This window comes from Astyanax mexicanus, chromosome 18, assembly GCF_023375975.1.
Source record: "Astyanax mexicanus isolate ESR-SI-001 chromosome 18, AstMex3_surface, whole genome shotgun sequence".
Lineage (NCBI taxonomy): Eukaryota > Metazoa > Chordata > Actinopteri > Characiformes > Acestrorhamphidae > Astyanax > Astyanax mexicanus.
Window position 1 is genome coordinate 45,444,164 of NC_064425.1, and position 27,273 is coordinate 45,471,436.

Sequence of the window (27,273 nt, forward strand, 5' to 3'; positions counted from 1 at the left end):
ACGGCACAGGCCGAGTCCCTTCACTCTCAACCAATCTGTAAACGCACTTCCTAAAAAAGAGGAGAAATCAGGCTTTTACAGCCTTTCTGCTGAGTCAAATGTCCCTCTGATTTCATAGTACAGTACATAATATATGTTCAGCATATAGGCTAATATATGCTGTGTTGATTTATGCTGTGCTCATAGCTTTGAAATGTGTATAATGACTAAACATTTTAATCTTAATCATCATGATTATTATAAGGAGCACAGCAGCTCTATTAACACCACTATCAGCACACCATCAACAATAACAGCAACAGTAATCAGCAGCTTGGCAACATCATCATCATCATAATTATCATCATTACTGTTAAAGGGCTCGTATCTTACATTATTTTATTATTTCATTTTATTTAAACCAGTCATAATCCATTTTTGCATTACTGTTTCCCATTCAGAATTCACTCGTTGTTTTTCCTTCAGAATTAAACAGTAATCTGTTTTTGTTACAGTAACTCAAAATGTATGTTTCGCAAGGATATGAACATGTCCAAATATGGCTTATGACTGATGTGTACATGACCTCCATATATATTCTACCTATCTCTCTCTCTCTCTCTCTCTCTCTCTCTCTCTCTCTCTCTCTCTCTCTCTCTCTCTCTCTCTCTCTCTCTCTCTCTCTCAAGCAGTTCAGTTTTGTGGTTTGCTGGTTTGTGATCATTCATCTTCCTCTTGATTATATTCCAGAGGTTTTCAGTTTGGTAAAATCAAATAAACTTAAAACAAACTTTATTTTTTTCCCTCAAAAGTTCCAGTAATGTTCAGCGCGCGGTGCTGAGGGGAGTGGGTGGGATACAGGGCTGGTGTTGAGCTGAGGCGCGCAGGCGCAGTTGGATGGTTCTGCTGGTCTGACTGGGTTTACTGGTTTACTGCGGGTACGGAGCGGCGGAGCGGAGACGCGCGCGCGCGGCTCTACGGAGACAATGCGCGGGACCGGGGCGCGCTCGCGCTGCGCAGTGAGAGAGAGACGATCCGCCTCTCCAGCGTAGTGATTATGGCGCAGCTGCGGAGCACGGAGACACGCACGAGCACTTCAGCGACACGCACGAGCACTTCAATCCGGGAAATTATCTGGAGTTAAAGTCCGCGGTCGTGACTACTTAATATATATTTGTTTGATATATGTGTTTATAGGTAAGTTACAGGTTTTTACGCACTGAATATTTACGCTTTATAACTGTAACAGACTTATGCAGTCAGTAAACTTCACTGCTGTGTGTGTGTGTTCGTGTGTGTGTATGGTGTGTGTGTTCGTGTGTGTGTTTGCGTGTGTGTCTTCCTCACGTTAACGTTTTTAAAAACCGTGTTTGCGTAAAAGTGTGCGTATTCTTGACTGTCCCTTATTTTTATGTTGTTCCAATACATACAAAGGAAATAAACGTGTATAACCTCACTCTACCTCACTCCACTTTACTCTACCTCAATATGTCTTCCTCTAACTCGGTCTACCTCACATTATCTCCCTCTACCTCACCCAACCTTGTTTTACCTCACTAAACATTACCTCAGTCTGCCTTCCTCTGCCTCCCTCTACCTCAGTCAATCTCACTTTACTTGCCTCTACTTAACTTTACCTCCCTTTACCTCACCCTACCTTGTTCTACCTCACTCCACCTTACTTTACCTCATTCTTCCTCTGTCTCCCTCTACCTCTGTCTGCCTCATTTTACCCTCCTCTACCTTGCCCTACCGTGCTTTAACTCATTCTTCCTCCCTCTGTCTCCTTTCACCTCCCTCTACCTCACCATACCCTGTTTTACCTCACTCAACTTTATGTCCCACATTCTTCCTCCCTCTGCCTACCTCTACCTCACTTTACCTCCCTCCTCTACCTCGCCCTTTCTTTCTCGCATTCTTCCTCCCTCTGCCTACCTCTACCTCGTTCTATCTTTTTTTTTTACCTCACTCTGCTTTGTTATACCTCACATCACCTTACTTTTCCTTACTTTACCTCATTATTCCTTCCTGTGTCTACTTTTCCATCACTTTACCTCCCTCTACCTCACTTTACCTCCCTCTACCTCAGCTTACCCTATTCTACCTTGCTTAACTTTCTTTCCCACATTCTTCCTCCCTCGCTCTACCTTACTTTACCTCACTCTACCAGGGAACATGGATGGAACATGAGCAGAACTTGGAGTTGGTGGGTTTCAGGTGGTTATGGGCTGTTGGGATTCTGATTGGGCCCCATCATTACAGCTCATATTAATGGGGGCCATGTACCACCTCTCCTGGTCCCATTAGTGACCCTGATAAGCCCTTAAAACATGAAACCTACCTGGAATTCATGGATAAAACCTTGTGTTTTCCAGTTGTGCTGCCCATAAAGGCCTGTTATCTAAGCCAATACCCAGTAAACCAAGTTAACCCAGTTTACCCTGATGACCATTTATGTGGGGCAACATGGAACTCATGGACAAAACCCTCATGTCCGTGTCTGGTGCCCAGTTTGGCTCCTTATACAGACCTACATACCAGAGTTCAAAAGAGGACAAATTGTTGGTGCACGTCTTGCTGGAGCATCTGTGACCAAGTCAGCAAGTCTCTGTGATGCATCAAGAGCCACGGTATCCAGGGTAATGTCAGCATACCACCAAGAAGAACCAACCACATCCAACAGGATTAACTGTGGAACTGTGGAACTGTGGAAATTATTGTGCTCTAAAACCAGGTGTTTCAGTTTTATTGTCCAACCCCTGTATATGGACTCATATGGGTGTTATCTGGGCAGATATTGTGGTCAGTTCTTGGCACTGGCACTGCACTGCTAATCTTATTACATTAGCTACGGAGTGACCGTCATTATCAGGGTGGGTGGATGTCGTTTCCTCCACATTGCTTCCTCATGTGTGTGTGTGTTTATGAGTGTGTGTTTATGTGTGTGTGTCATGCTGTGATCCTCAGTGTCCTCTCCTCTCCATTTCTTCAGTTGTCTGGTCACCACCATGTCTCAGCTGTACTACCGGCGGCGGGACCCGTCCTGCTACCGGGACCGTATCCCCCTGCGGGTGGTGCGGTCGGAGGCGGAACTGTCCTGTCAGGAGAAGGCGTACCTGAGCGCGGTGGAGCGCGGGGACTACGGCAGCGTGAAGCGAGCGCTGGACGAGGCCGAGATCTACTTCAAGATCAACATCAACTGCGTGGACCCGCTGGGACGCACCGCGCTGCTCATCGCCATCGAGAACGAGAACCTGGAGCTGATCGAGCTGCTGCTCAGCTACAACGTTCACGTGGGCGACGCGCTGCTCCACGCCATACGCAAGGAGGTTGTGGGGGCCGTGGAGCTGCTGCTCAACCATAAGAAGCCCAGCGGAGAGAAACAGGTCAGAATAAGTCTTCAGTAACGAGAAAAGATTGCAGTTGTGTTCAGTGGTCCACATGATGTGTCCTCAAACTTTTATGATGTGATATCTCTGCTGAAAATTCAGTTCATGCCAGCAGCTTTGGCTGGTTGCTGGTTATGGATGATATAAACTGCTCTTTGATGGCTTATGTGGTTTAAAAAATGACCATGGAGAAGAAAACACAGTATATAATATTATATAAATAGTATACGATGTAGTTGTTGGTTGCAATGCTTAGATATTGCTAGGTGATTCCTATGGTGTTACTATGCAATTGCTTGATTGGATGCAATACACACCGAGTCCTACATTACATCATGCATTTTAAATGCTTTCCAGACTGGGTTTCAAGCATTCAAACATGTCATGACTTGTTTTATAATGTAACGTAAGCGTGAGCTGCATTTTGAGCGATGGTGCATGGAGTGCTACAGTGACACCTGACTTATCTTTTACTGTTTGCTTGCCTCTCTGACACTCGGCTGTGATTTGTCCTTTATCGCTCCCATCAGTTCTGTAACGTATCACAGTAACTTAAAAGCGGATAGAGTGAAAAGCAGCTTTAAGCAGACGATGGAATTTGAGTTTGTGTATATTTGAATTTTTGAGTATGAACATTCGTTTATGTTTCTGGCTTTAGGCCTAAACATACAGTATTCCAGGCAGGGATGCAGACCTAGGGCCCTATTTCAGTGATCTATAGTGCACCATCGTGCAGTTACACATTAAGTACAACTCGAAACACACAAAAGTCATGTACTAATTCTCTTAAATAATCATGGGTGTGTTTAATTTTGGGCGTAATGTTAAATAAACCAATCAGTGTGTCATTCCCTTTAAGAGGCAGGTGAGCTCTGACTTTGGCACGTTCTTATCTTAACAGTGCAGCCCTGTTGTGGGTTTTAGCAGATAGAAGATACACCAGCAGCACATTTATGGAAAGAGTAATGTTATTGTATTCTTTATTCTGTTTATTGTTGAGTTAAAGGTCGGGTTTGTGATCTGCAGTGTGTGTATTTGTGTGTAATTAGTGCTAGTGCATGGTTAAGATATGATTGGTTGGCTGAATGTTGGCTGTTGTAAGGGTTTAAATCAGTCAATGGCCCACCAGTGTTTCCCGCCACCCAGATAAAAACACACCAGAAATTTACTTGAACACACCTCACTTTTAGACCACCATGCCCGTGGTGATGAAGATTGCATGAAAATAGACTGTTAACAGGGTGTAAGATAGTAATGAGCATCACGATGCATGTACTAACTGCATTTTAGAACACAAAGCTATAATAATTTTATTGCCCAAATGAGTACTGAATGTTTTATCCACCACAGTAACGTAAGAATGTATGATACATTTAAACAGCAGGACTGTGCATTTGTAGTGCATTGACCATATGTTTGCATTGAGTATATTTCTGGCTTTAGAAACATCATGCAAAAATCTGAATGTTGATGCTTCCAAGGATTTAAGGAGTCTTTATTGTCAATCACATCACATGAGGTAGAGTGAAATTGTACTGTCACGGTCCAGTTTACACCCAACAGAGCGATTGTTAAATATAAGATAAAATAAAATAAAATAAAATAGAATAAAATAGATATCAAGATAAATACACAAAATATAAAGAAGTGTAGGAAGAGTAGGAAAGCTACGCAGACTGAAATTTAGGCGTAGTTTCATTACAAAAAAGTATTTTGTTATAACACATTAGCTACTTTCTGAGGATTACAACAAGGGGGCGCTACAGCAACAGTCATAGGCCTTAAACAAAGGTCATACAGGGATGCGAATGTAGATAGATGCGACTCATTTTATAACACAAGGACAGGATTTTTCCATGAAAATGATTTTGACCTTTTCATCTAAATTAGATTCATGAGACAAAGCTTATTTAAATAGAAAACACACTCATCCTGATGCTGTGCTTTATCTCTGCTGAACTAATGATCCAAACAGTCGAGCAGATCAGAACTTTATCATTGGAATATTGGAATCAGCTGAGTATTGGCGTAAGCATCTCCTACACTGTGATCTGGGGTTTAGCTGGAGGCTGAACTTTGCTTTTGATTATTTAAACTAATATGGAGAGAGGTATTCATTGTTTATTGTTTATTTCTGAGTTAGTCCTGTTTTTGTTTGAGCTACTGTCTCTGAAGTGCAGGGAACGGATTCTTAGATTCTTAGACTTTTAAGTATTTCTGTGAGAATTGGGGTTATTTGGGATTTAAGTATTTTTAGTACTTTAAATCCTGTATATTAGAGTAGCATTGTAGCTAACAAATAAACAAATGAAAGGCAATTCAAATAAGTCACTAATTAATTAAATAAAAAACAACAGATTGTTTAAATAAATGTTTTTTCCCCTCATTTAAGTAGCCTAAAACAGGGGACACATCAATCAATCAATCAACCTTTATTTTCACTCGGGAAAAACATTAAGGGTGACCCTCATTTACAATGTTGCTGAGCCTTTATAACATCAAAGGGATTGAACACATTTAATAATAATTTAGAAATAATAAGGAAAAAAATAGTACAAAATAATAAAATAAGTACTCATGTTAAATTAACATTTAATAAAAATATATATGTAAAACAGAACATTCTAAAATACCATAAAAAACACACATAAAAATACAATGTGCTTTTGGGAAATAAATCTGTCAAGCTGTCTGTTTATGTACACATATGTTTCAGCAATGGGTACAACTTACCCAAAGTATCTGAACGTATTCATTGGAAGGGGTGTCCACATACATTTGGACATAAAGTGAACTTTAAGATTAATTTTAATAGTAAAAGTTAAAGCTAATGTCCATAAGTTTTGATATTTAGGGGATTTAGTTGAGGTGAGAATGGGTATGCAGAAGAATCATTTTAAACTGGGTGGGTGTGATGCGGTCTTCTTCTTTCAGAGTGGATGAATCCGATTCCAGGTTATGTTTAGTCAGAGAGAGAGAGAAACTTTACTCCTTCGTTTTTTTTGGTTTTACTATGAGTGAACGGAGGAGCTACTGAGCTCTGAGTTTCCTCTTCTGAAGTCTCCATTGCTCCACCAGCCGCTCGTGTTCAGTAAAACTGAGCCGGATCCTCTTTTAGAGGCTGTACGTGTGACGGAAGTACATAAAGACGCGTTACATGACCAGAAGAAGAACTCCAATTTTTAGAATATATTATTAGGATGGTGGTTTCAGCACACTGGTACCATTAAACACTATATTTTATCCATATTCTTCTCCACTCAGAAATGCATTTGTTTCGTGTTCAGCCCCTCTGGATCTTAAGGGAGGAGTATGTTATTTTTATGCTCTGTAATGATCTGCATTAATAAGCCATGCTCATTGGTTTTACACGCGGTAAGTGCGGTTAATGAAGCTCGCGGTATCAGAATATTCACTCAGGCTCATTAGTATGCAGATGCAGGGCCTTGTTCATATTTAATAGCGCTGTGTTTTCTGATCTTCTGTTTAATATAATCACAGTTCAGCAGCACACAGAGGTTCTCCTGCTGTGATTATACTGGAGAAAGTGCTGCGAGATCTGATTGGGTCATTACTCCATTACTCCGTCCCACCGGACCTTCACTTCCCCCCGCGGTCAAACCAAATCTCTTATCAGGTACCGATCTTCACTAACTGGAGACACTTTCAGACGACTTCCCCGGACTCAGATTACATCACAAGAGTCAGAAACACGAACATTAAAGTGCTGTTAAAACATAACTTTTATGCATTAGAAGTTACTTTTCAAATGTAATTGGAAAACTACAGGGTTTGAACAATGAAACTGAAACTCCTGGTTTTAGAGCACAGTAATTGATTGTGGTGACGGACAGTTCTGGTGGAAACAGGAGAGTTGAGGTGCACATTGAATTCTGCGTGATTTGATCAGCCGTGGTTTTATGTTTATTGGATACAATCCGGGTTAGCACCCGAACATCCCTTTCAGACAGCTTCCTCTTACAGCGTCCACAGTTAATCCTGTTGGATGTGGTTGGTGCTTCTTGGTGGTATGCTGACATTACCCTGGATACCGTGGCTCTTGATGCATCACAAAGACTTGCTGTCTTGGTCACAGATGCTCCAGCAAGACGTGCACCAACAATTTGTCCTCTTTTGAACTCTGGTATGTCACCCATAATGTTGTGTGCATTGTAATATTTAGAGCAGAACTGTGCTCTTACCCTGCTAATTGAACCTTCACACTCTGCTCTTACTGGTGCAATGTGCAATTAATGAAGATTGAACACCAGGCTGCTCCAATTTAGCCATGAAACCTAAAATCCCACACTAAAATGATTCAGTTTCAGGCTAGAAAAAGTAAGCGAACCCTTATGGAAATTACCTGTAATTCTGCATTGATTACTATTACAATCTATTTTATTGAGCAGATGGAGTAAAAACTCTCCAGTGCAGGCTAGAAAAGTAAGTAAACATTAGGGGTGAGCCCTAAAATAGTATCACAATATTTTAGGGTATCTCTGCGATAACGATATTCTTCTTTTTCTCTCATTCTCTTTATATCAGTCTATCAGTCTGCTCCCTTCTCTCTTTCAACCCATTAGTCTGTTTTTCCCTTTTTTATGCTCTCTCTTTTTCTCTTATACTATCATATTCTCTAATTTTCTCATACTCTTTCAAGAAATACACAAGTGCAACAACTGAGATTTTCACCATAATGTAAAAGAAGACAAATTAATAATCGATAAATAATGAAAATAGACTGTTGACTGGAAAGAACATCATGGCGCTCCTTTAACAGGCTGTACAATAGGACACAATGCCTCTGCTTTTCTTGATGAGCTACAAGTAAGAAATTATTAATATAATATTACAGACATTAGCTGCCAAAGCTAAGCAGTGCCATTGTCCTCATTTTGGAATAATTCATTATTTTCTCTTTGCTGTTCTGAGTTACAGAGTTAAATACGTTTGTTTGGGATTTATTAGTTTGGTTTAGAGTCGAGCAGAAGAGACGAACATGAGAATGTGAGACAAAAGCACTAAAAATGTACAATAAATGATGTGATAATCCAGCAGAGTAGTGCACTACATGGTCAGCTCAGTTCTCTCTATCTTTTTAGATCTCTCTCTCTCTCTCTCTCTAATCTCAGCCCCTCCGTTCACACTGGCTGTTTGATATGCAAATCACCACATTAACATGTCTATGGATCAGAAACGGACGAGACAGAACACAGGAGCGAGATGCAGGCTTTGATTTGTCTGTGGGGGGTTTAGATAGCGATGAACAGACGGATTCTCTCTCACAGGTCTGCTGGGATTTCTCGCTGTATAGAGGAGTACTGATTTGGCTCTCTGGTTATGCAATAATGTGTAATAATTCCTTAACGTGCTGAAGAGATCACTTCAGTTTCTGAATCAGTTTCTCTGATTTTACTATTTATAGGTTTATGTTTGAGTAAAATGAACATTGTTGTTTTATTCTATAAACTACAGACAACATTTACAACATTACAGAAAATGAGAAATGACTCAAATAACAAAAAAGATGCAGAGCTTTCAGACCTCAAATAATACAAAGAAAACAAGTTCATATTCATAAAGTTTTAAGAGTTCAGAAATAATCAATATTTGGTGGAATAATCCTGATGGTTTTTAATCACAGTTTTTTTCATGCATCTTGGCATCATGTTCTCCTCCACCAGTCTTACACACTGCTTTTGGATAACTTTATGCTGCTTTACTCCTGGTGTAAAAATTCAAGCAGTTCAGTTTGGTGGTTTGATGGTTTGTGATCATCCATCTTCCTCTTGATTATATTCCAGAGGTTTTTAATTTGGTAAAATCAAAGAAACTCATCGTTTTTAAGTGCTTTCTTATTTTTCTTATTTTTATCCAGAGCTGTAAAGTTTAAAAGATATTTAAACCGTGAGGAATCTGCGTTTTAGCATCACACATCACGTTCACTCCAGTTTCAGCTGTTCCTCAGCTCTGCTCTGAGAGATTGCATCACCTTAATGTCTTTTGGCGAGGTCAAGAATTTTAAGGATGTTATAAACAAGGACAAGTGGTGCAGTTCCTTAACCTTTTACGAGGTCCTGCGCTCAGTGATGGAAACTTACAGCACGTTTACCAGGCAGAATAAAGTAGGAGCAGCTGCCACTTATAAAACTGTATTCTCAGGACTGTCTGGGTTATGTATTGACACGGTCACACAAAATCCTTATATGTCTGAAACGGTGCCTTTATAGTGCAAATCAATGCAAATTGATTGGAGCTATGGAGTTGTTACACAGTGGCTTTCGTGTTGCTGTGTAATTGTTAGAAATCCTGTATAAATATGTTAATAGTTTTGGTACATAAGGAGCATCTTTCTCTTTGTTAAGGCTCTAATTGTTCTATTAGTTTGTACATGACTGTTCCTGTATTTTTTTTATTATTTATTTTGTTATGTTGCACATTGCTGTTTTAATAGTGCACACTGCTGCTACCAAAAAAGCCACTAGATGGCATTACATATATATCTTAATTAAATGTTTTAAATTTGACCATTAGTGCCTAATGTGGTGTATTACAGATCACTTGTATCACTTTGCATCACTTTTATCAAGCCCACCTTTAGAAATAAGATATTGTAAATTTGATGAATCAAACCAATGACTGACCATAGACTAATCTAAAACTGGCATAGGCCTCTCTGCTGTAAAACAACAGAAGAAAAAAAAATCGAGACTCGAATCGAATCGTGACCCTAAAATCGGAAATAAAATCGAATCGAGGATCTTGAGAATGGTGACACCCCTAATATACAGGATTTCTAACAATCAGGATTTCTGTGACAGGGCCAAGCAGGTTTTCTCCCATTTTTTTCTGTGTATTTCCTTATTATGATTCATTATGTACATAAACTTTAACGTTTGTCATTAAATAAGTGGAAATAGTATTTATTGGAATTTATTTCTACAAATCTTTAAAAAATTTCTCTCTCTCCTGTGTCCCCAGGTTCCTCCTATACTGCTGGATAAGCAGTTCTCAGACTTCACTCCGGACATCACCCCCATCATCCTCGCCGCTCACACCAACAACTACGAGATCATCAAGCTGCTGGTGCAGAAAGGCGTGTCAGTGCCTCAGCCCCACGAGGTTCGCTGTAACTGCATGGAGTGCGTGTCCAGCTCGGACGTGGACAGCCTGCGCCACTCCCGCTCCCGTCTCAACATCTACCGAGCCCTGTCCAGCCCGTCCCTCATTGCCCTGTCCAGCGAGGACCCCTTCCTCACTGCCTTCCAGCTGAGCTGGGAGCTGCAGGAGCTCAGCAAGGTGGAGAACGAGTTTAAGACGGAGTACGAGGAGCTCTCGCACCAGTGCAAACGATTCGCCAAAGACCTGCTGGATCAAACCCGATCCTCCAGAGAGCTGGAGCTCATCCTCAACTTCAGAGACGACCTCAGCCTCCTGCAGGACCAGGAGTCCAACAACGAGCTGGCCCGCCTCAAACTCGCCATCAAGTACCGGCAGAAGGAGGTGAGACCATCGCTGTTTTATTTTTATCTTTATTTTTATCAGCCAATAAGGTTCAAGGTTTTTATTTTTCCTAATAAATTAACCATTTCAGACCTGAATTTTGTTCAAGTGATGAAAAAAGATAAGAATGCTGTTTTATGACTGTAATGCACACAAAATAAGACACTATTATCCTAATATTAAATACGTTTTAAAATAGATAGATAGATAATCTCGAATTGCGGGTTTCCATTGAGTGACCAGAGTGGCCGCTGTTGTGCTGAATTCAGCACCCCCGCCAGGAAAAGCACCCCCTCTCTCGAGAGCATGAATGCACGTCTTCTTGGCTTTAACTTTAATTAAAAAATGGAAATAGCAAAGATACTGTTCTAAGCTACGCTGACTCCTACTGAAAAATCGATTCGATTAATTGAGTAATCGAACAAAACATAAAATAAAAGATTTCATTAAATAAGGCCAGAGTAACTTTATCTCGCTAACTTTACCATGTAATTATTTAATGTATTATTGTATTATTAAACTCCACAGCGCTGTGTTCACTGGTTACATAAAGTCTGTTTTAAGTCTAGAACTTGTCTCCGTTGTAATAAACTAACCACAAACACACATATTATACAGTATTCCTAATAATCTGCACTCCACAGCGCTGTCGTTCTGTTATTAATGAACATTAATGTTAATCTCATTGATTTGTTATAAGTTGAATTGACCTGCTCACCGCTCCACCACTCTAAAAACCTCTGTCTTCTCCACTTCCTGCTTCCTGTGTGCGGGTGACGTAACGCTAAGCGCGCTATTTCACATTAAAAGTCTGCGCAAAGTCTGCTTTTTAAAATTAATTAAATGATTACTCGAGGCACAGAAAATTAATCAGTCCATTTTTTAAATCGTTTAAATCATTTTTAAATTGTTTAAATCTGTCACGCCTGGCCCTGTTTCCTGTCTGTCCTCGTGCCTGTGTTGTCCCACGTTACCCGTGCCCCTGTGTTCTGCCAGTGTTTTTCCACTCACCTGTGTCCATTTGTAGCTCCGCCCCTCATTAGTCAGTCCCCAGGTGTTACCTGTTCTCTTTCCCGCCTTGTGTGTGTATTTAAGCGTCTGTCACGGCTGTGTTAAATCCTGCCTGTTAGTTAGTCTCCTGTTTCTGAGTTTCTGTTTGATTTATGTTTTGTTTTCTGTTCTATAATAAATGATACTTGCATTAGCGTCCGCTCTCCTCGTCCCGTCCTTCACACAGCGTTACAAAATCGTTTCACCCCTACAATAAATGTGTCACCTGAGTCTCTCCCGAGAGAGGGTGCTTTGCCTGGCAGGGGTGCTGAATTCGGCACCATATTAGTCCTGAAATCTGCACCTCATGAAGGATTTTCAAACACCAAACGAGTCAGTGGTAGAATAAGCTTTTTGGAATTGACAGAGATGGTTTGGCCAAATCCACATTCTCAGCTCTGCTGCTTCTCCAACAGATACATCTTCTTTACAAATGTGGCTCCATTCAAATAAAAAAAATTAAGAGGCTTTTCAGTGGTATATGACTTATTGCTATGAAGCATTATTACAACAAAGAAATTTACCAAACACAAATTTCCTTATTTTGTGCTGTATTAATAATAATTGTGACACATCTACTTCACCTCATGGCGTCTGCCCTCAATATATCAGTTCTTTTTGTAATACTGTATATGGTCGCTTCAGTAAATCACATTTTCTGGTCCCTTTAAACCTGTTTTATATCAGCACAGCTCTGTTACTGTCTCTGTTAACATTTCTCTGTCGCCTAAACTGAGAAATGTTCCTGTAAATGCTGAAATCCTCAGTATCAGATTCACAGACAGTAGCCGTGTCTCAGGGTGCTGCTTATAACACGTCTCTGCTCCTCGGTGATAATTAGATTCTCACATTAGAGCCTCTAACCATGTTTGCTTCCAGTGAAAGAGATCGTGTGACAGAGCAGATTAGTCATATAATCCTGTCGATTAAGGTGATTAAGGTGACCTTTACTGAACGGGAGCTGATATTAGATTAGGACGAGTTACATCGTTTAGATTTAATCACTATCAATGTGCTCATGACTCATGTTATGGTGATATGGGATGTGATTGGTTGTGTTTTGGCCTTTTTTTTCAACTTTGTCCTGCAAGTCCGGGTCAGGAGGTTCACTATTGTCTTCTCAGAAATTCACTCGGCATTCTGGGCATAATTTATCTCGAATATAAAAATGAATTAGTAATTTATTCCAATACAGAGAAATAATTTAATTTGAGTTCAGCAATTCTACTGTGGATTTTACAGTCAGGCCATTTGAAATCAATTAAGTGGCACAGTATCATATACAGTAGTGTATATTTTGCTTTCGGCACCTAAGCACCTTAATACAGCATGTACTAATTATTTTAATTAATCATGGGTGGGTTTTTGCAGTGTAAAGTGAAATAAACCAAATAAATCAGTGTTTCTCTTGTCATTCACTTTAAGAGCCAGGTGCAAACTGACTTTGGCGGATTGCTATTTTAACAGTGCAGCACTTTTGCGCTTCTCAGCAGAGGAAAACTCACCTGCTCATTCAAGCTGTGAAGGTTTTTGAGCTGCTTATTTATGGGAACAGCAATGTTATTTTATTTGTGCACTGCCAAGATAGCAGTGAATGTTTTACGGTTGTTTTAAGTTGTCAGGGTTGTTTTCAGTCAGTGACGCTCCTGTGTTTTCCACTGTCAAGATAATAGAAGCAATATGCCAGAAATGTACCTGAACACACCTCACTTCCAGACCACCGCACCCATTAGTGTAGATATACAAAATTCATAAGCTCCATTGCTATTTAACCACTGCATGCACAAAGCGTGAAAATAGACTGTTTGCAGGGTGTAAGGTAGCAATGAGCATCGCTGCACACCTTGCACAGGGTGTAAGATAGGGCTCTATATGTTTTTTTTACTTATTAAAGTGCTATCTGATATGTAAAACAGTAATATAGCAGCAGACAACTACTGATTAGTGGTACGTAATGCTAACAATCAAGCTCAGCAGAGCTGGAGCAGTAAGAGGCTATGATTACCACTAGCTAGGCTCAACAGGATAGGTTAGCGGTGATGCTAATGTGCATGCTCAGCAGGTCTGGAGCTGCAAAGTTACCAATTGCGCAGTCATAGCTGGGTTGGACTAGTTAGCTGTGATGCTAACAGTTGAGCTCAGTAGGCTTCGGGCCATGATGCTAACTGGTCCAACAGTAGGGCTGGAGCGTTAGCGGCAACAGACAAGCACAACAGTGTTGATCCAACAGATCCAATAGCCGGGATCTGCAGGGTGGAACAGTTTTTGCAGATGCTAATAGCTGGGTACAGCAGGGTTAGATCAGTTTGCGAAGATGCTAACAGCCGTTGAGATGTAGCGAGCTAGCTTATTAGTTGCAGATTTTTCGTGGATGTCCCCAGCCAGCTCCCCAATGGATGTGTTCAATTCCATCACCTGCTCAACTGATTTACCTTCATTAATGAGCTCTGATTTACCAAACCAGGTATTAAAAAAATAAACTGTCAGACTTCATTTAATTCATATACCCAATAAAAACGATTCAGCACATCCAATTACTCACAATATACAAGCTATCACTTCTTATTTTGCCAGGTCCTCGGTACACGCCGTGCCAAGCCATAACATTTCACTCCGAGTAATCATCTAAATCTGTTGTTCGGCAGATGAGTTATGGATTATTGTCAGGGCTGTTAATTGGGTTTCTTTCAGTGAGAATTTCACAAGTTATTCTGGGTATTTTTGAAGTCTGGTCAGGGCACACTGTCTCTCCGGGATAAAGCAGAAAATCACGTCTTTTTAACTGAACTGCTGAACAACAGTTTTGCACAGTCTTCTCTCCTCCTCTGTGTTATTACCACTTCACTTTCTAATCTCTCCACAGTCTGAAGAGCTCTTTAAAAGAGTTGGATATTATGATTCCTCACTGAATTTATTATGCTTTTCTGCTGCTCAGTTCTTCTCTGCAAACCCAACCATTTACCAATCAGAATACTTTTATTTGGTCTTAATGGTCTTATCATTATTCTCTGCTACTGGAGAGGGTAATAAGAGTTTTAAAACAGGAAGAGTAGCACAAGCTGGTTGGACAGCTCAGCTCATGACCAGCACAGAGTATGATTTTATTTTTTGAGTTTGATGGTTTAGCTGTTTTTCAAGCTTGATTATTATTTTAATCAAGATTGTCCTTGCTGGTTGACCAGCCCTGAATGTGGTGGGTGACTAGACATGATTAGCAAGATCAAGCTGCTTCACTAGCATGACCAGCAAGACCAAGTTGGTTGACTGAAATTAAAGCTGGTTGACTAGAAGACCAAGTTGGTTGACTAGCATGCCTAGCACACCACATTGGGCTAGCAGTAAACACAGCAAGGCCAAGCTGGTTGACAAGCATGACTACCAAGACCAGGCTGCTTTCTTAGAAAACCAACTGGTTGACCAGAATGACCAACAAGACCAAACTGGTTACCTAGAAGACCAAGTTGGTTGACCAGCATGACCACCAAGACCAAACTGGTTACCAAGAAGACCAAGTTGGTTAACTAGCATGACCAGCAAAACCAGTTTGTGTGACTGGAGTTGCCATTAATACCAAGTTGTTTAACTATCATGATCAGCTGTTTGACCAGCTTGATAAGAATGACCAAGCTGTTTGAATAGCATGACCAACAATACCAGCTGGTTTTCTAGACCAGCGTTTCTCAACCTTTTTTCTATCACGGCACCCTTTAAGTATATGCGAGATGTCAAGGCACCCCAGTGTACGGAGGGACGGACGGACGGGGGGGGGGGGGGGGGTGGGGGGGGGGGGTGCAGTACTTCAGGTGAGAACGAGGGGTGTTGCTGGCGGAATATGAAATAAAATAGCGCGTGCATCGCGTGGGGGGACAAAAACTTTACAGTGTGTCCCAATTTAGGGGCTGCATCCTTCAGAGGCTGTATTCGAAGACAGATTGCATCACAGCTGCGCAGTAATACACCGCCTCTGTGGGTCGCATCCTTCAGAGTATGCTGCCTGTGAATTGGGACACACCCCGACACGAGCTGACTCTGGAAAGGAAATATGCACGTGAGGCGCAATATTTTGACGGCACCCCCGATGAAGCCAGACGGCACCCCAGGGTGCCGCGGCACCCTGGTTGAGAAACACTGTTCTAGACGACCAGCTGATTGAAAAGCCAACTGATGGACAGGCATGACCAAGCTGTTGACCAGCATGTCTATTACGGCCAAAAATAATACAAAATCCATTATGTTGGTCAAGAGCTAGTTTACCAGCATGTTTACCAGCATAGAGTATTAATATTTATATTTTCACTTGGATTAGCAGCTTTTCAACCACCTAGTCCATCAAAGACCATCAAAGACAGCTTACAGCATCTATCTAAAACCAGTTACCAGTTAAAAACTGCTGTCAATGTTTTTTAAGCAGTTAAAACATCATTGTAAATATAATCTGGTGCACACAGTGAATGTTGTAGATACAAGGAAATGTTTATGTATATATTTTTCTAATTAGAATCAGGGCCTATATCATGCAGCAGTAATCAGGCCTAATGGAGAACACTTAAAGCTGTTTTAGCTTTGACCTCGTCACCCAGAGAACCGCTGGCTCGGGTCTAACGAGGCTTCATTTGGGCGTAATTCAGTTATGCGCCCATTCACTTCCGTCGGGCAGTGCAGACACCCAGATAATGACTAAAGACGAATCGCCTGGGAGAAGAAAGTGAGGAAAGAACACACACAAACACACAAAGGAGAAAAATCTTAGGCTTTTTTCCATTTCAGCTCCAAAAACTTCTTCAAAAAAGTTCTCTGGAGCTTTTATTTGTATTATAAAAAAACATAATCAAAACGTCTTTACATTTCCTGTTTTTGCAGTGCGGGGTTAGAGCCTTGTTCTTCAAATTGCCATTAGCTGGTGGATTAGAGCGGGGGAGCGCACTTCAGCAGAATGTCAGCAGTAATCTCAGCAGGGTTGAAGGCGAAATGAATCAGAGGAGAATTGGAGAAGACAGACAGACCTCCTGCCTCCAGAACATTACCACTTCATCACCAGCTTCATAAAACACTGTTACACAGGCCCAGAACAGCCACTTTCCCACTGCTTTCAATCACTCAACTGAACTGACTGATCTGCAGTTAAAACTGATTTTAGTCACAGTTTAGTTAGAATTAGAAACGCTATAGTAAAGATAGCATGTGAATTAACTTCAACATACACTTAAAAAAAAAAAGGTTTCCCAAAGGCTGACTTGTTTTTTTTGTAAAAAACATACAACTAAATTTGGTCAATCCAAATCAAAGTGGAAAAGCTCACCAAAAACAGATTAAAACTTATTTAAAGATCTCATTCCATCGTTTTTAAATTTATTTTAAAATGTCTAGTTGTGTCTCTAGTATGAATGAATATCATGTGAGCTGGTTTTTGTGAAAAAATAAAAGTGCTCCGGTGATCTGGTATAACGCTGCTTTAGTCCAGTTGAGGAGTGGGCAGAGAGGAGGGGAGAAACGATAGGATTTCGGCTCTTGTTCATGAATAATAATACATGCAAACATATTGCTTCTGATTGGCTAACAGCACTGCGACACCAGGAGGCAGCAAGTCAGACAACAGTTAGAAATGTTTCAAAATAAAGACATTTTTACACTAATAACAGTCTTTGCAGTGTCATATGTTACTTTACAACATGTGTAATAATGCCCTGCTAAGTGCAGCTCAGCCACTGACCTAGTCTTAGAGTCTCTGTAAAACACCAAATCCACTGGAGATCCTATTTAAACCTATAGTTACTTACACATTTTTACTTTTAACTAGTGTAAACAGAACTGTTCTAAACATACATCTCAACTGTACTTGGCTGGTGGTGTTTTTCCTCCATAGACTAATTCTAACCATTTTTAGCTCTGAATTACTGGGTAAAGTATATAAACACTGATGTGATATTCGAGGACTTTAAGTAACATGTAAAATCAGTGATGGATGAGTAATGTTTCTGAAGGAACTGCTGTACAGATGACCCTGTAGTTTGTGTTTCAGGGCAGATGTTGGTTCTCTCTCTCTCTCTCTCTCCTTCTGTTCCTGTCGTTCAGTTCGTTGCTCAGCCAAACTGTCAGCAGCTGCTGGCCTCGCGCTGGTACGATGAGTTCCCGGGTTGGCGGAGGCGGCACTGGGCCGGGAAGTTCATCACCTGCGTCTTCATCGGCCTGCTCTTCCCCGCCCTCTCCATCTGCTACCTGGTGGCGCCCAAAAGCCGCTACGGCCTCTTCATCCGCAAGCCCTTCATCAAGTTCATCTGCCACACGGCCTCCTACCTGACCTTCCTCTTCCTCCTGCTGCTGGCCTCCCAGCACATCGTCTCCACCAAACCCAACCTCCAGGGCCCGGCACCCACCACTGTGGAGTGGATGATCCTGCCCTGGGTTATAGGTATGACCCTTTTCTCTTTCAGTGGCAAAAGTAAAGATAAAATTTTACCAAATTTAAAAACCTCTGGAATATAATCAAGAGGAAGATGGATGATCACAAACCATCAAACCACCAAACTGAACTGCTTGAATTTTTACACCAGGAGTAAAGCAGCATAAAGTTATCCAAAAGCAGTGTGTAAGACTGGTGGAGGAGAACATGCATTAAGATGTATGAAAAAAACTGTGATTAAAAATCAGGGTTATTCCACCAAATATTTATTTCTGAACTCTTAAAACTTTATGAATATGATTTTTTGTTTTCTTTGCATTATTATTTGAGGTCTGAAAGCTCTGCTCAGAATCCGCCTCGGTTTATATTTGATGTTCCATCACCCAGAACTCACTTCTACTGACTTTCTTCTCCAACAGGGTTCATCTGGACGGAGATCAAGCAGATGTGGGACGGTGGATTTCAGGATTATATCCATGACTGGTGGAACCTCATGGACTTTGTTATGAACTCTCTGTATTTGGCCACCATTTCACTAAAGATAGTTGCATATGTGAAGGTAAGCTGTGTAACAGCAGTCACTCAAGGGTGAGGTGTATCATGGGCTTTATCAGTAGATTTAGAACATTAAAAACTGCATGTATATTAAAAATGAATGTGCGCTCCGGATGGTTCAGTTCATCTGCAGTGTAAAAGCACTTTTTAGATGGTGTAGAATTTTAGATCTTATTTATAAACACTAATAAAAGGTAATAAACGTTTGGAACAACACACAAATACACATGCCAATGACATTTCTTAATATTTATTAAAAAAAAATATTGTGGTTCTATACAATACCAGTTAAAAAGTTAAAAGTTTGGGCACAATTATATATTCAGTGTTTTATATAAAAAACATACCAGAGCGTAGTCAGGCAAAACAGGTTAAAAACATGGTAAATACAGGAGAGAAGGTCTAAAGCAAAAGAGTAGTCTAAAAAAAAGTCAAGAGGCTTTTATTGCCAACAAAAATAATCAATAAAGTGGGCAAGGCAAAAATCGGTAGCCGGAAATAAAAACAATTTGGCAACAAAGGCTATAAGCAAGGAAAACGTGTAGCAGCGCTAGAACAGAGCAAACAGAGGGGTATTTATACTAGACAGTCCAGGTGCAAATAATCAGTAACTGGGGGAGCAGGTACGCCGTAACGTCAGGACTGACATTAGCAAATAAACAGTAATTATGTTTTTGCTAAGTGCGGACCACGCCTAAAGATATAGAGAAAGAAGAAGGAAAAAGGGGAGGGAACTCAGGGAAATTTGGGCTGGAGTTCTGAACTACGTGCTTGAAGAAGCGTGCAGTTATATCCCCCCCTTTTTATTTAATGAGAAGTGGAAGAGTAGAAAAAGGGGGCTGTTGGGGAGGAGGTGGGTTGCGAACTTTCGTCACGAGAGATAGTTAGTTAGGGGAGGTATTTATAGGACGGTTGATTGATACGGGGTGGAGTTAGAACGTAGAGTTCAGGCGTGGTCCTTCTCCCAAACTTTTGTTATTACATAACATCATTTAGAATATGCAGAAGTGTGTTAACGAAACTTTTGTATAAGACAGTATAGTATTACTATTATTAATTATTAACTATTAACTATTATTGAAGTGTTCACTGAATACCAGATATTGTGTTCTGTATTGTGCTGATTAAAGTTCAGTGCTGTCTGCTAGATTTCTCCTTTAATGCTTTCATGAAGTGTATTAGTAAGATATTAACTATAATAAAAGGAATATTATACAACTATAATCTTCATCTTGTCACACACATCATATTAATAAAGTTTTTTCTTGTCTCCTCCAGTACAGCGGCTATAAACAGAGGGATAAGTGGGAGATGTGGCATCCCACGCTGGTGGCCGAGGCTGTGTTCGCCATCGCCAACATCTTCAGCTCCCTGCGGCTGATCTCGCTCTTCACCGCCAACTCTCACCTGGGTCCTCTGCAGATCTCACTCGGCCGGATGCTCCTCGACATCCTCAAGTTCCTCTTCATCTACTGCCTGGTGCTGCTGGCCTTCGCCAACGGCCTCAACCAGCTCTACTTCTACTACGACACCAAGGACGACAGAGTCTGCAAGGGCATCCGCTGTGAACACCAGAACAACGCCTTCTCTACGTGAGTTTAAACAGAATTCTGCCTGAGGTTGATCGTTTTAAGTTTAAAATAGAGTTGACAGGAGAAGTCTAGGCTGGGACAGTAAACATATTCACAGATACACACACACAGGACTTAAAAAAAAGTACAAATACTTCAAATAGAATGTCTGTTAAAGCGACCAACAGCACAATAACACCACATGACCAATAATAATGTCTAGTTTCCTTACCGCTCGACTACAACTCAGCCTTTTTATGACCAAGCAGACTAAGGTTTTAAAAACTTTAGATTTTTTGAAAAATAAAAGCAAATCTGGCAAAAGTCTTTAGCTCTATCTGGATGGGAGCTTCTAGTTTCTCAGGGGGTTCTGGGGTAATTTTCTCTATTATGAGGGGTTTTTATCCTCTGTGATTTTATTCTCGACCAGAACGATCATGTAGGTGTTTTTCTCAGACGTCCTCTGAGAAAATTACAGGCTGAATTATCTACTGTTTTTCTCTGAACTCCGTGCTCCTCCGGTAATTTTAGTCCCGTACGGACGCACATCTCTGAGTTTCGTCTCCTCGCCTTTAATAAAATAGATATTTTGTCCACAGCTGCGCACCGTAATTACACTTTGGGCGCTTGGGCGTTTCCACGGAGATCCACGTAAAAAAAAACACAGCAGCGAGTGGAAATGGAGGAGCTACTGAACTCTGCGATGTCATGTGACCGAGAAAAAAGCCTAAAAACTCACTGATCCTCCTGTTTTTTCAATTGCAGACCGGATGCAGGAGTTTTATCACTAAAGAGTAGAAGAGTGAAATATTTTATTTTACACAGACGTGTAATGAATGAAGTGGGTTTTTAATAAGTGCTAAATGATTGTATTTGCTCTTAATATTTGATGTTTTCTGCTCCTAGGCTGTTTGAGACGTTGCAGTCTTTGTTCTGGTCCATATTTGGTCTGATCGGTCTGTACGTCACCAACGTTCAAGCGGATCACAAGTTCACCGAGTTTGTTGGAGCCACCATGTTCGGCACGTATAACGTCATCTCGCTGGTGGTTCTCCTCAACATGCTCATCGCCATGATGAACAACTCCTATCAGCACATTGCTGTAAGCAATTATACTTTATATATACTGTACATAAATTATCATTCAAATAGTACTACTGCTTTATAGAATATACAGGGGTTGGATAGTGAAACTGAAACACCTGGTTTTAGAGCACAATAATTTATTGATGTTTTGTGGATACAATCCGGGTTAGCAACCCGAACATCCCTTTCAGACAGCTTCCTCTTACAGCGTCCACAGTTAATCCTGTTGGATGTGGTTGGTTCTTCTTGGTGGTATGCTGACATTACCCTGGATACCGTGGCTCTTGATGCATCACAAAGACTTGCTGTCTTGGTCACAGATGCTCCAGCAAGACGTGCACCAACAATCTGTCCTCTTTTGAACTCTGGTATGTCTCCCATAATGTTGTGTGCATTGTAATATTTAGAGCTGAACTGTGCTCTTACCCTGCTAATTGAACCTTCACACTCTGCTCTTACTGGTGCAATGTGCAATTAATGAAGATTGAACACCAGGCTGCTCCAATTTAACCATGAAACCTAAAATCCCACACTAAAATGATGACAGGTGTTTCAGTTTCATTCTCCAACACTTGTAGACCTTCAGATATATACTGACATTACACTGATTGATCATTCTCTTCTTTTCTTCTTTTTTCTGATTTCTCTCGCTCCTGTTGATTTGAGAAGGATCACGCTGATATCGAGTGGAAGTTTGCCAGGACTAAACTGTGGATGAGTTATTTTGAAGAAGGAGGAACACTGCCAACACCTTTCAACATCATCCCCAGTCCCAAGTCTATATGGTACCTCATTACCTGGATTAAGATTCACGTTTTCAGGAGAAAGTCAAAGAGGACGGAGACTTTTGGAGTCCTGGGGGTGAGATTCTACTGAACATTTTTGACTCTATTCTGAATAAAGATGTAATTAATAGCTGTTGTTACTTTAATATAAGCAAATTTTACTTAGTTACAAACAAAATGCATTTCTTACTAGTTACCATACCAGATTTACACTAAGGCTGGGTGCAGCAGCAATAGCATTAGCAGCTAACCACTAGCAATGATCAGCACTAGTATATGCCACCTGATAGCGCTACACTGAGGAATCCTGAGTTTTCTGGTAAACCAGCTGCGATATTAGCTTGCGATTTGTCCCTGGTAGCTTGTTTTAACAAGGTAAACACACAGACAACAGTCCGATATACCTCTGAACAGTCTAGCGTCTAATGCTAATGCCGTTCCAGCAGTGCTAGCCAGAGGTAGCAGCAGGCTACAACATGATAAAACTCACTTCTGAAGGGCGAAAGAGCTAGCGCCTAGCCCAGTTAGTGGCTAATGCTAATGCTGCTCCAGCAGCAGTGTGTAGACTGCAGTTATAGCCAGGATTAGAAGCAGTCAACAGGCTGATAATACTATTTGCACATCTGCATTTTTGCACTCTAAAATCGAGTAGTTTAAAGTTTAAAGTTCAAAGCATTTCACTGCAAGTTGTACTGTGTTTTATCTGTGTGACACATAAAATTTGGAATTTGAGATTTGAAATTTGAAGGATTTGCATTTAGTTGTCCCTAATTCACAGTATCAAATGAAAAATCAACTATTTTTAAAAATAAATTTGACTAACGCTAACTTATACAATACATTTTACTTTAATTTACTTAATTTAAGTATCCTTTACTACATACATAATACAACTATTCCAACACACTATTTACAGTGAGCTGACTGCTGTTCCTAAACCCGTATTATTCTGTATAGCTCTTAGAACAATATTTTCTCGGAAATGTCACAGAAACTGGCCTTTATTTACAGAATCGCCCCTAATTTCATTCCCTGTACTGTTTGTTCCCTTTAGCGTAATTCGTATTTTAAGATGTATGTCATGAGAGCTGTTCTAGGACCTGCTGACGTGCTCAGACGCAGGTCACTGTCGTAAATAAATGCGCTCTTATGTAACTTTAATAAATTGGGTTTATTTTGGATTGGGAGCTCTGTTTTATCTCTTGTGTGAATGCAGCTACTAAAGCACCTTTTTATCATCAGAGAATAATGAGTTTTTCTGCTCTTTCTGGCTTGAGATGCTGCACAAACGCTCAGGATCTGGATTTGCTCGCTGGACCTTTTTAAAAATCACTTTCAGAAGAAATAAAATGGTTCACAGCTGGAGTCTGACGAACCCTCATAATGAAGATTCAGGCTCAGGCTGACAGGAAATTAGCACTTATCAGTTTCCCTCAGGAGGTAAAATCTCCTATAATAAAGGCTACTGCACATCTTACCTTTTAATCCATAAGAGCCCAGAACCATTTCTCAATACTGATTAAAAATTAAAAACTGAATCAGAGAAAAGTATGGTTTTCTCTTATGATGGGCACACGACTGCATATATTTTAAGGTTTTATAGATAGATAGATAGATAGATAGATAGATAGATAGATAGATAGATAGATAGATAGATAGATAGATAGATAGATAGATAGATAGATAGATAGATAGATAGATAGATAGATAGATAGATAGATTTCTCCCTCTGTTTGGTTTGGTTTCACACAGGTATAAACACACCAAAATGTGCACCTTTAACAAAATGTTTTTAATAGCACATTTAACTGCGAGCAGTGAACACTGCACAGACCACAGGTGTAAACAGCATGGAGCAGCAGAGACAGTGTTTTTTTATAGCTGTGGTAATTAACATTATCTGTATAATATATCAGATTAAACTGCACCTTATCAGCAGTTTATCTCAAATAAAAGGAGTAAATTAGGAGTAAATTAGGAGGTGTTTTTTATTCCTGCTCAATGGAACTGCACTAATGGTACAAACCAACCAGAGTCTGTTTTAACCGAACCGGTGAGATCTGTATGGAGATTATCTCTAACTCATAGCTGTTTATATCTATGTATTATATATATGTTTCTCTATCAATGCATTTAATACATTCTCTGTTTCTTTTTTCTTTTAGAGAAGAGCTGCTGAAAAAGTCAGGCTAAATAACCAGTACCAGGTTTGTTATAATCTGTTTTTAATAGCGAGTGATGATAAAAGGTGTGAATTCTATCTTAGTGTTTTAGTGTTTTATCACTTCCTCTGTGCGCAGGAAGTGCTGAGGAACCTGGTGAAACGATACGTAGCAGCTATGATTCGAGACGCCAAGACAGAGGAGGGGCTAACAGAGGAGAACTTCAAGGTAACTGAAGGATTCTTGAGTTATCTCATCATATTACCTGTCTGTGTTTAAAGTTGGATGATTACCCCCCCACCCATAGGAACCACTTGAAAGAGCATAGCAACCACCTTACAATGTCATAGCAACTGTCATAGCAACTACTTTGCATACTATAGCAGCTGCAGCATAGAAACCATCGAGAAGCTCTGTGGGAACCACTTAAAGAGCATAGCAACCACCTTACAATGTCATAGCAACCATCCATCAACAGTCATAGCAACTACTTTGCATACTATAGCAGCTGCAGTATAGCAACTATCTTAAAACTTTGTGAGAACCACTTGAAGAGCATAGCAACCACCTTACAATGTCATAGCAACCATCTATCAACAGTCATAGCAACTACTTTGCATACTATAGCAGCTGCAGCATAGAAAACATCGAAAAACCCAGTGAAAACCACTTGAAGAGCATAGCAACCAACTTACAATGTCTTAGCAACCATCTGTCAACAGTCAGTGTAGTAGCTGCAGCATAGCAACCATCGAGAATCTCTTTGAGAATCACTTAAGGAGCATAGCAAACACCCTAAAATGTCATAATAATCGTCTAGCAACTCCATAGAAACCGCTTGAAGAGCACAGCAACCACCTCACAATGTTTCACAGAGTTTCTGGAACTCCAGCTTTGTTTTTCCTTCTCTCCTCCAGGAGCTGAAGCAGGACATCTCCAGCTTCCGGTACGAGGTTCTGGGGATGATGAAGGGGAACCGAACCTGTTTGCCCACACCTAAACTGAGTACAGCAGCTTCAGACTCCGCCCACTCAGACTTTCTGTTCCAGTACTCCACACCTCCTCCTCAGAAGAGCACGGCGAGCGCTCAGAAGATCAGTCCTGAGCACGTCCTGAAGCCCCCGAGCAGCCTTCTCAACGGCTCTGTGAACTCCTCCAACAAAGATCTGGCCAGAAAAGACTTCCCCAAAGATTTATCAGACTTCGGCCTCCTGCAGAAATCTCAACCAGCAGCCAGACGTCCTGCTTCAACCTCCAGCAACACCATCTACCCGCTCTCAGAGGAGGAGTCCGACAGACCTGCAGAGGAGAAGCAGCAGAAATGGACTGAGGGAGAGGTAGAGAAGGAGTGTGAAGAAAGAGAAGAGAAAGGAGAGGTGGAGGATCCAGAAGGAAAGATCATCATTATCTCTCCAAAAGCAGCAAAGACCTGCAGTCTGTCATCAACAGACACGTAACTCCAAGAAGATGAAGTGCACTGAACAAAATGATGAGTAAAATTTACTTAAAAAAAGTTTTGAAACTTAAGTAAAAGTAAAGTAAATTTAATTTCATGTAAATTTTAGTAACTTCAATTTGGTTTCAAGAGTTAAATGTTACACAGAGTAAATAAGTGAACTGAACTTCAGTCAATCCTTTCTTTTAGTAAACTTTACTTAATAACTGCATACAATAATACCTAATTACAATTACTTAATTTATGCAATATTACTGAAATCATTAATGATACATAATATATCATAATTCCTGAAATGTAAATATTTTTAGTTAAAACACACATATTACACTGTCTCAACACATGTATGACATGTAATACATACGTTATACTAGTAATCTAAAAATATATATTACGTGCATCCATGTGTTGAGACAGTGAGACTTGGTCTGTTTACAAAATAAATCTTTGAGATTATGTAAATATTTTTGAACTAAAAATATTTAAATTTCAGTAATATTGCATAAATGAAGTAATTGTAATTAGGTATTATTGTATGCAGAAATGAAGTAAAGTTTACTAAAAGAAAGGACTGACTGAAGTTCAGTTCACTTATTTACTCTGTGTAACTCTATTTAAGTCTTGAAACCGAGTTGAAGTTACTTAAATTTACATAGAATTAAATTAACTTAAAAAAAGTAAAAGCAGAAAGTTGCAAAACTTTTTTAAAGTAAATTTTACTGATCATTTTTTCAGTGTGGAAGAAGTCAGAGGATGAGGAAGTTCATCTTTTTCGGTTGAGAGAAAAGACCAATCATCACTTTCCTACACGGGGGTGAGGAGGGTCTGAGCCGTGTGATTGGATGTTTGGATCAGCACACGTCTGAGGACTGATGTCACTCTAAAATCTCAGGGAAAAGCCAGAGAGGTGTGGAATTAATCAGCTGTTCCTGACGGACGAATAGTGAATATCGTTCACCAATCACCTTCTGAACTGGCAGCAGTTTTACCTTACGCATAAAAAGAGAGAGAGAGAGAGTACAGTGAACAATCACTTCTTTTTATTATACAATCAAAATCAGAAAATGTTGGGAAATTATGGAAAATGAACTTTTATTGGAACCAAATATATATATATATTTTTGGCTTATATATATATATATATATATATACAGCTCTGGAAAAAATAAGACCACTCAACTAACATGATCAAGGAATCAGTTTTATTACTTTTAAAGCAATAGCTGAACTATATCCTCTATTGTTCTACATTCTGCATTTAACATTATCCATTTCTAAAGAGAACAAACTTAATATTATACTAGTGCATCTCAAAAAATTTGAATATCATTGAAAAG

The 27,273-nt window shown here is 40.2% G+C and overlaps 1 protein-coding gene across 1 annotated transcript; it reads left to right on the plus strand.

Annotated features, from left to right (window-relative positions):
• Window positions 1-890: 890 nt before the first annotated feature.
• On the plus strand, window positions 891-26,133 carry trpc4b (transient receptor potential cation channel, subfamily C, member 4b). The gene is made up of 11 exons (XM_022668783.2): window positions 891-1,176; window positions 2,972-3,365; window positions 10,350-10,871; window positions 17,994-18,330; window positions 18,741-18,880; window positions 20,155-20,468; window positions 21,354-21,549; window positions 22,203-22,394; window positions 24,484-24,525; window positions 24,619-24,708; window positions 25,398-26,133. The coding sequence occupies exons 2-11, from the start codon at window positions 2,988-2,990 to the stop codon at window positions 25,935-25,937; spliced, it is 2,751 nt and encodes a 916-aa protein (XP_022524504.2). The 5' UTR covers window positions 891-1,176; window positions 2,972-2,987; the 3' UTR covers window positions 25,938-26,133.
• The last annotated feature ends 1,140 nt before the right edge of the window (window positions 26,134-27,273 follow it).

Excerpts from the sequence above, each read along its gene's own strand:
- trpc4b (XM_022668783.2), top strand. The coding sequence starts at position 2,988 with ATGTCTCAGCTGTACTACCGGCGGCGGGACCCGTCCTGCTACCGGGAC. Across the intron at positions 24,526-24,618 it reads GGCTAAATAACCAGTACCAG|GAAGTGCTGAGGAACCTGGT; the intron begins GTTTGTTATAAT and ends CTCTGTGCGCAG. Across the intron at positions 24,709-25,397 it reads TAACAGAGGAGAACTTCAAG|GAGCTGAAGCAGGACATCTC; the intron begins GTAACTGAAGGA and ends TCTCTCCTCCAG.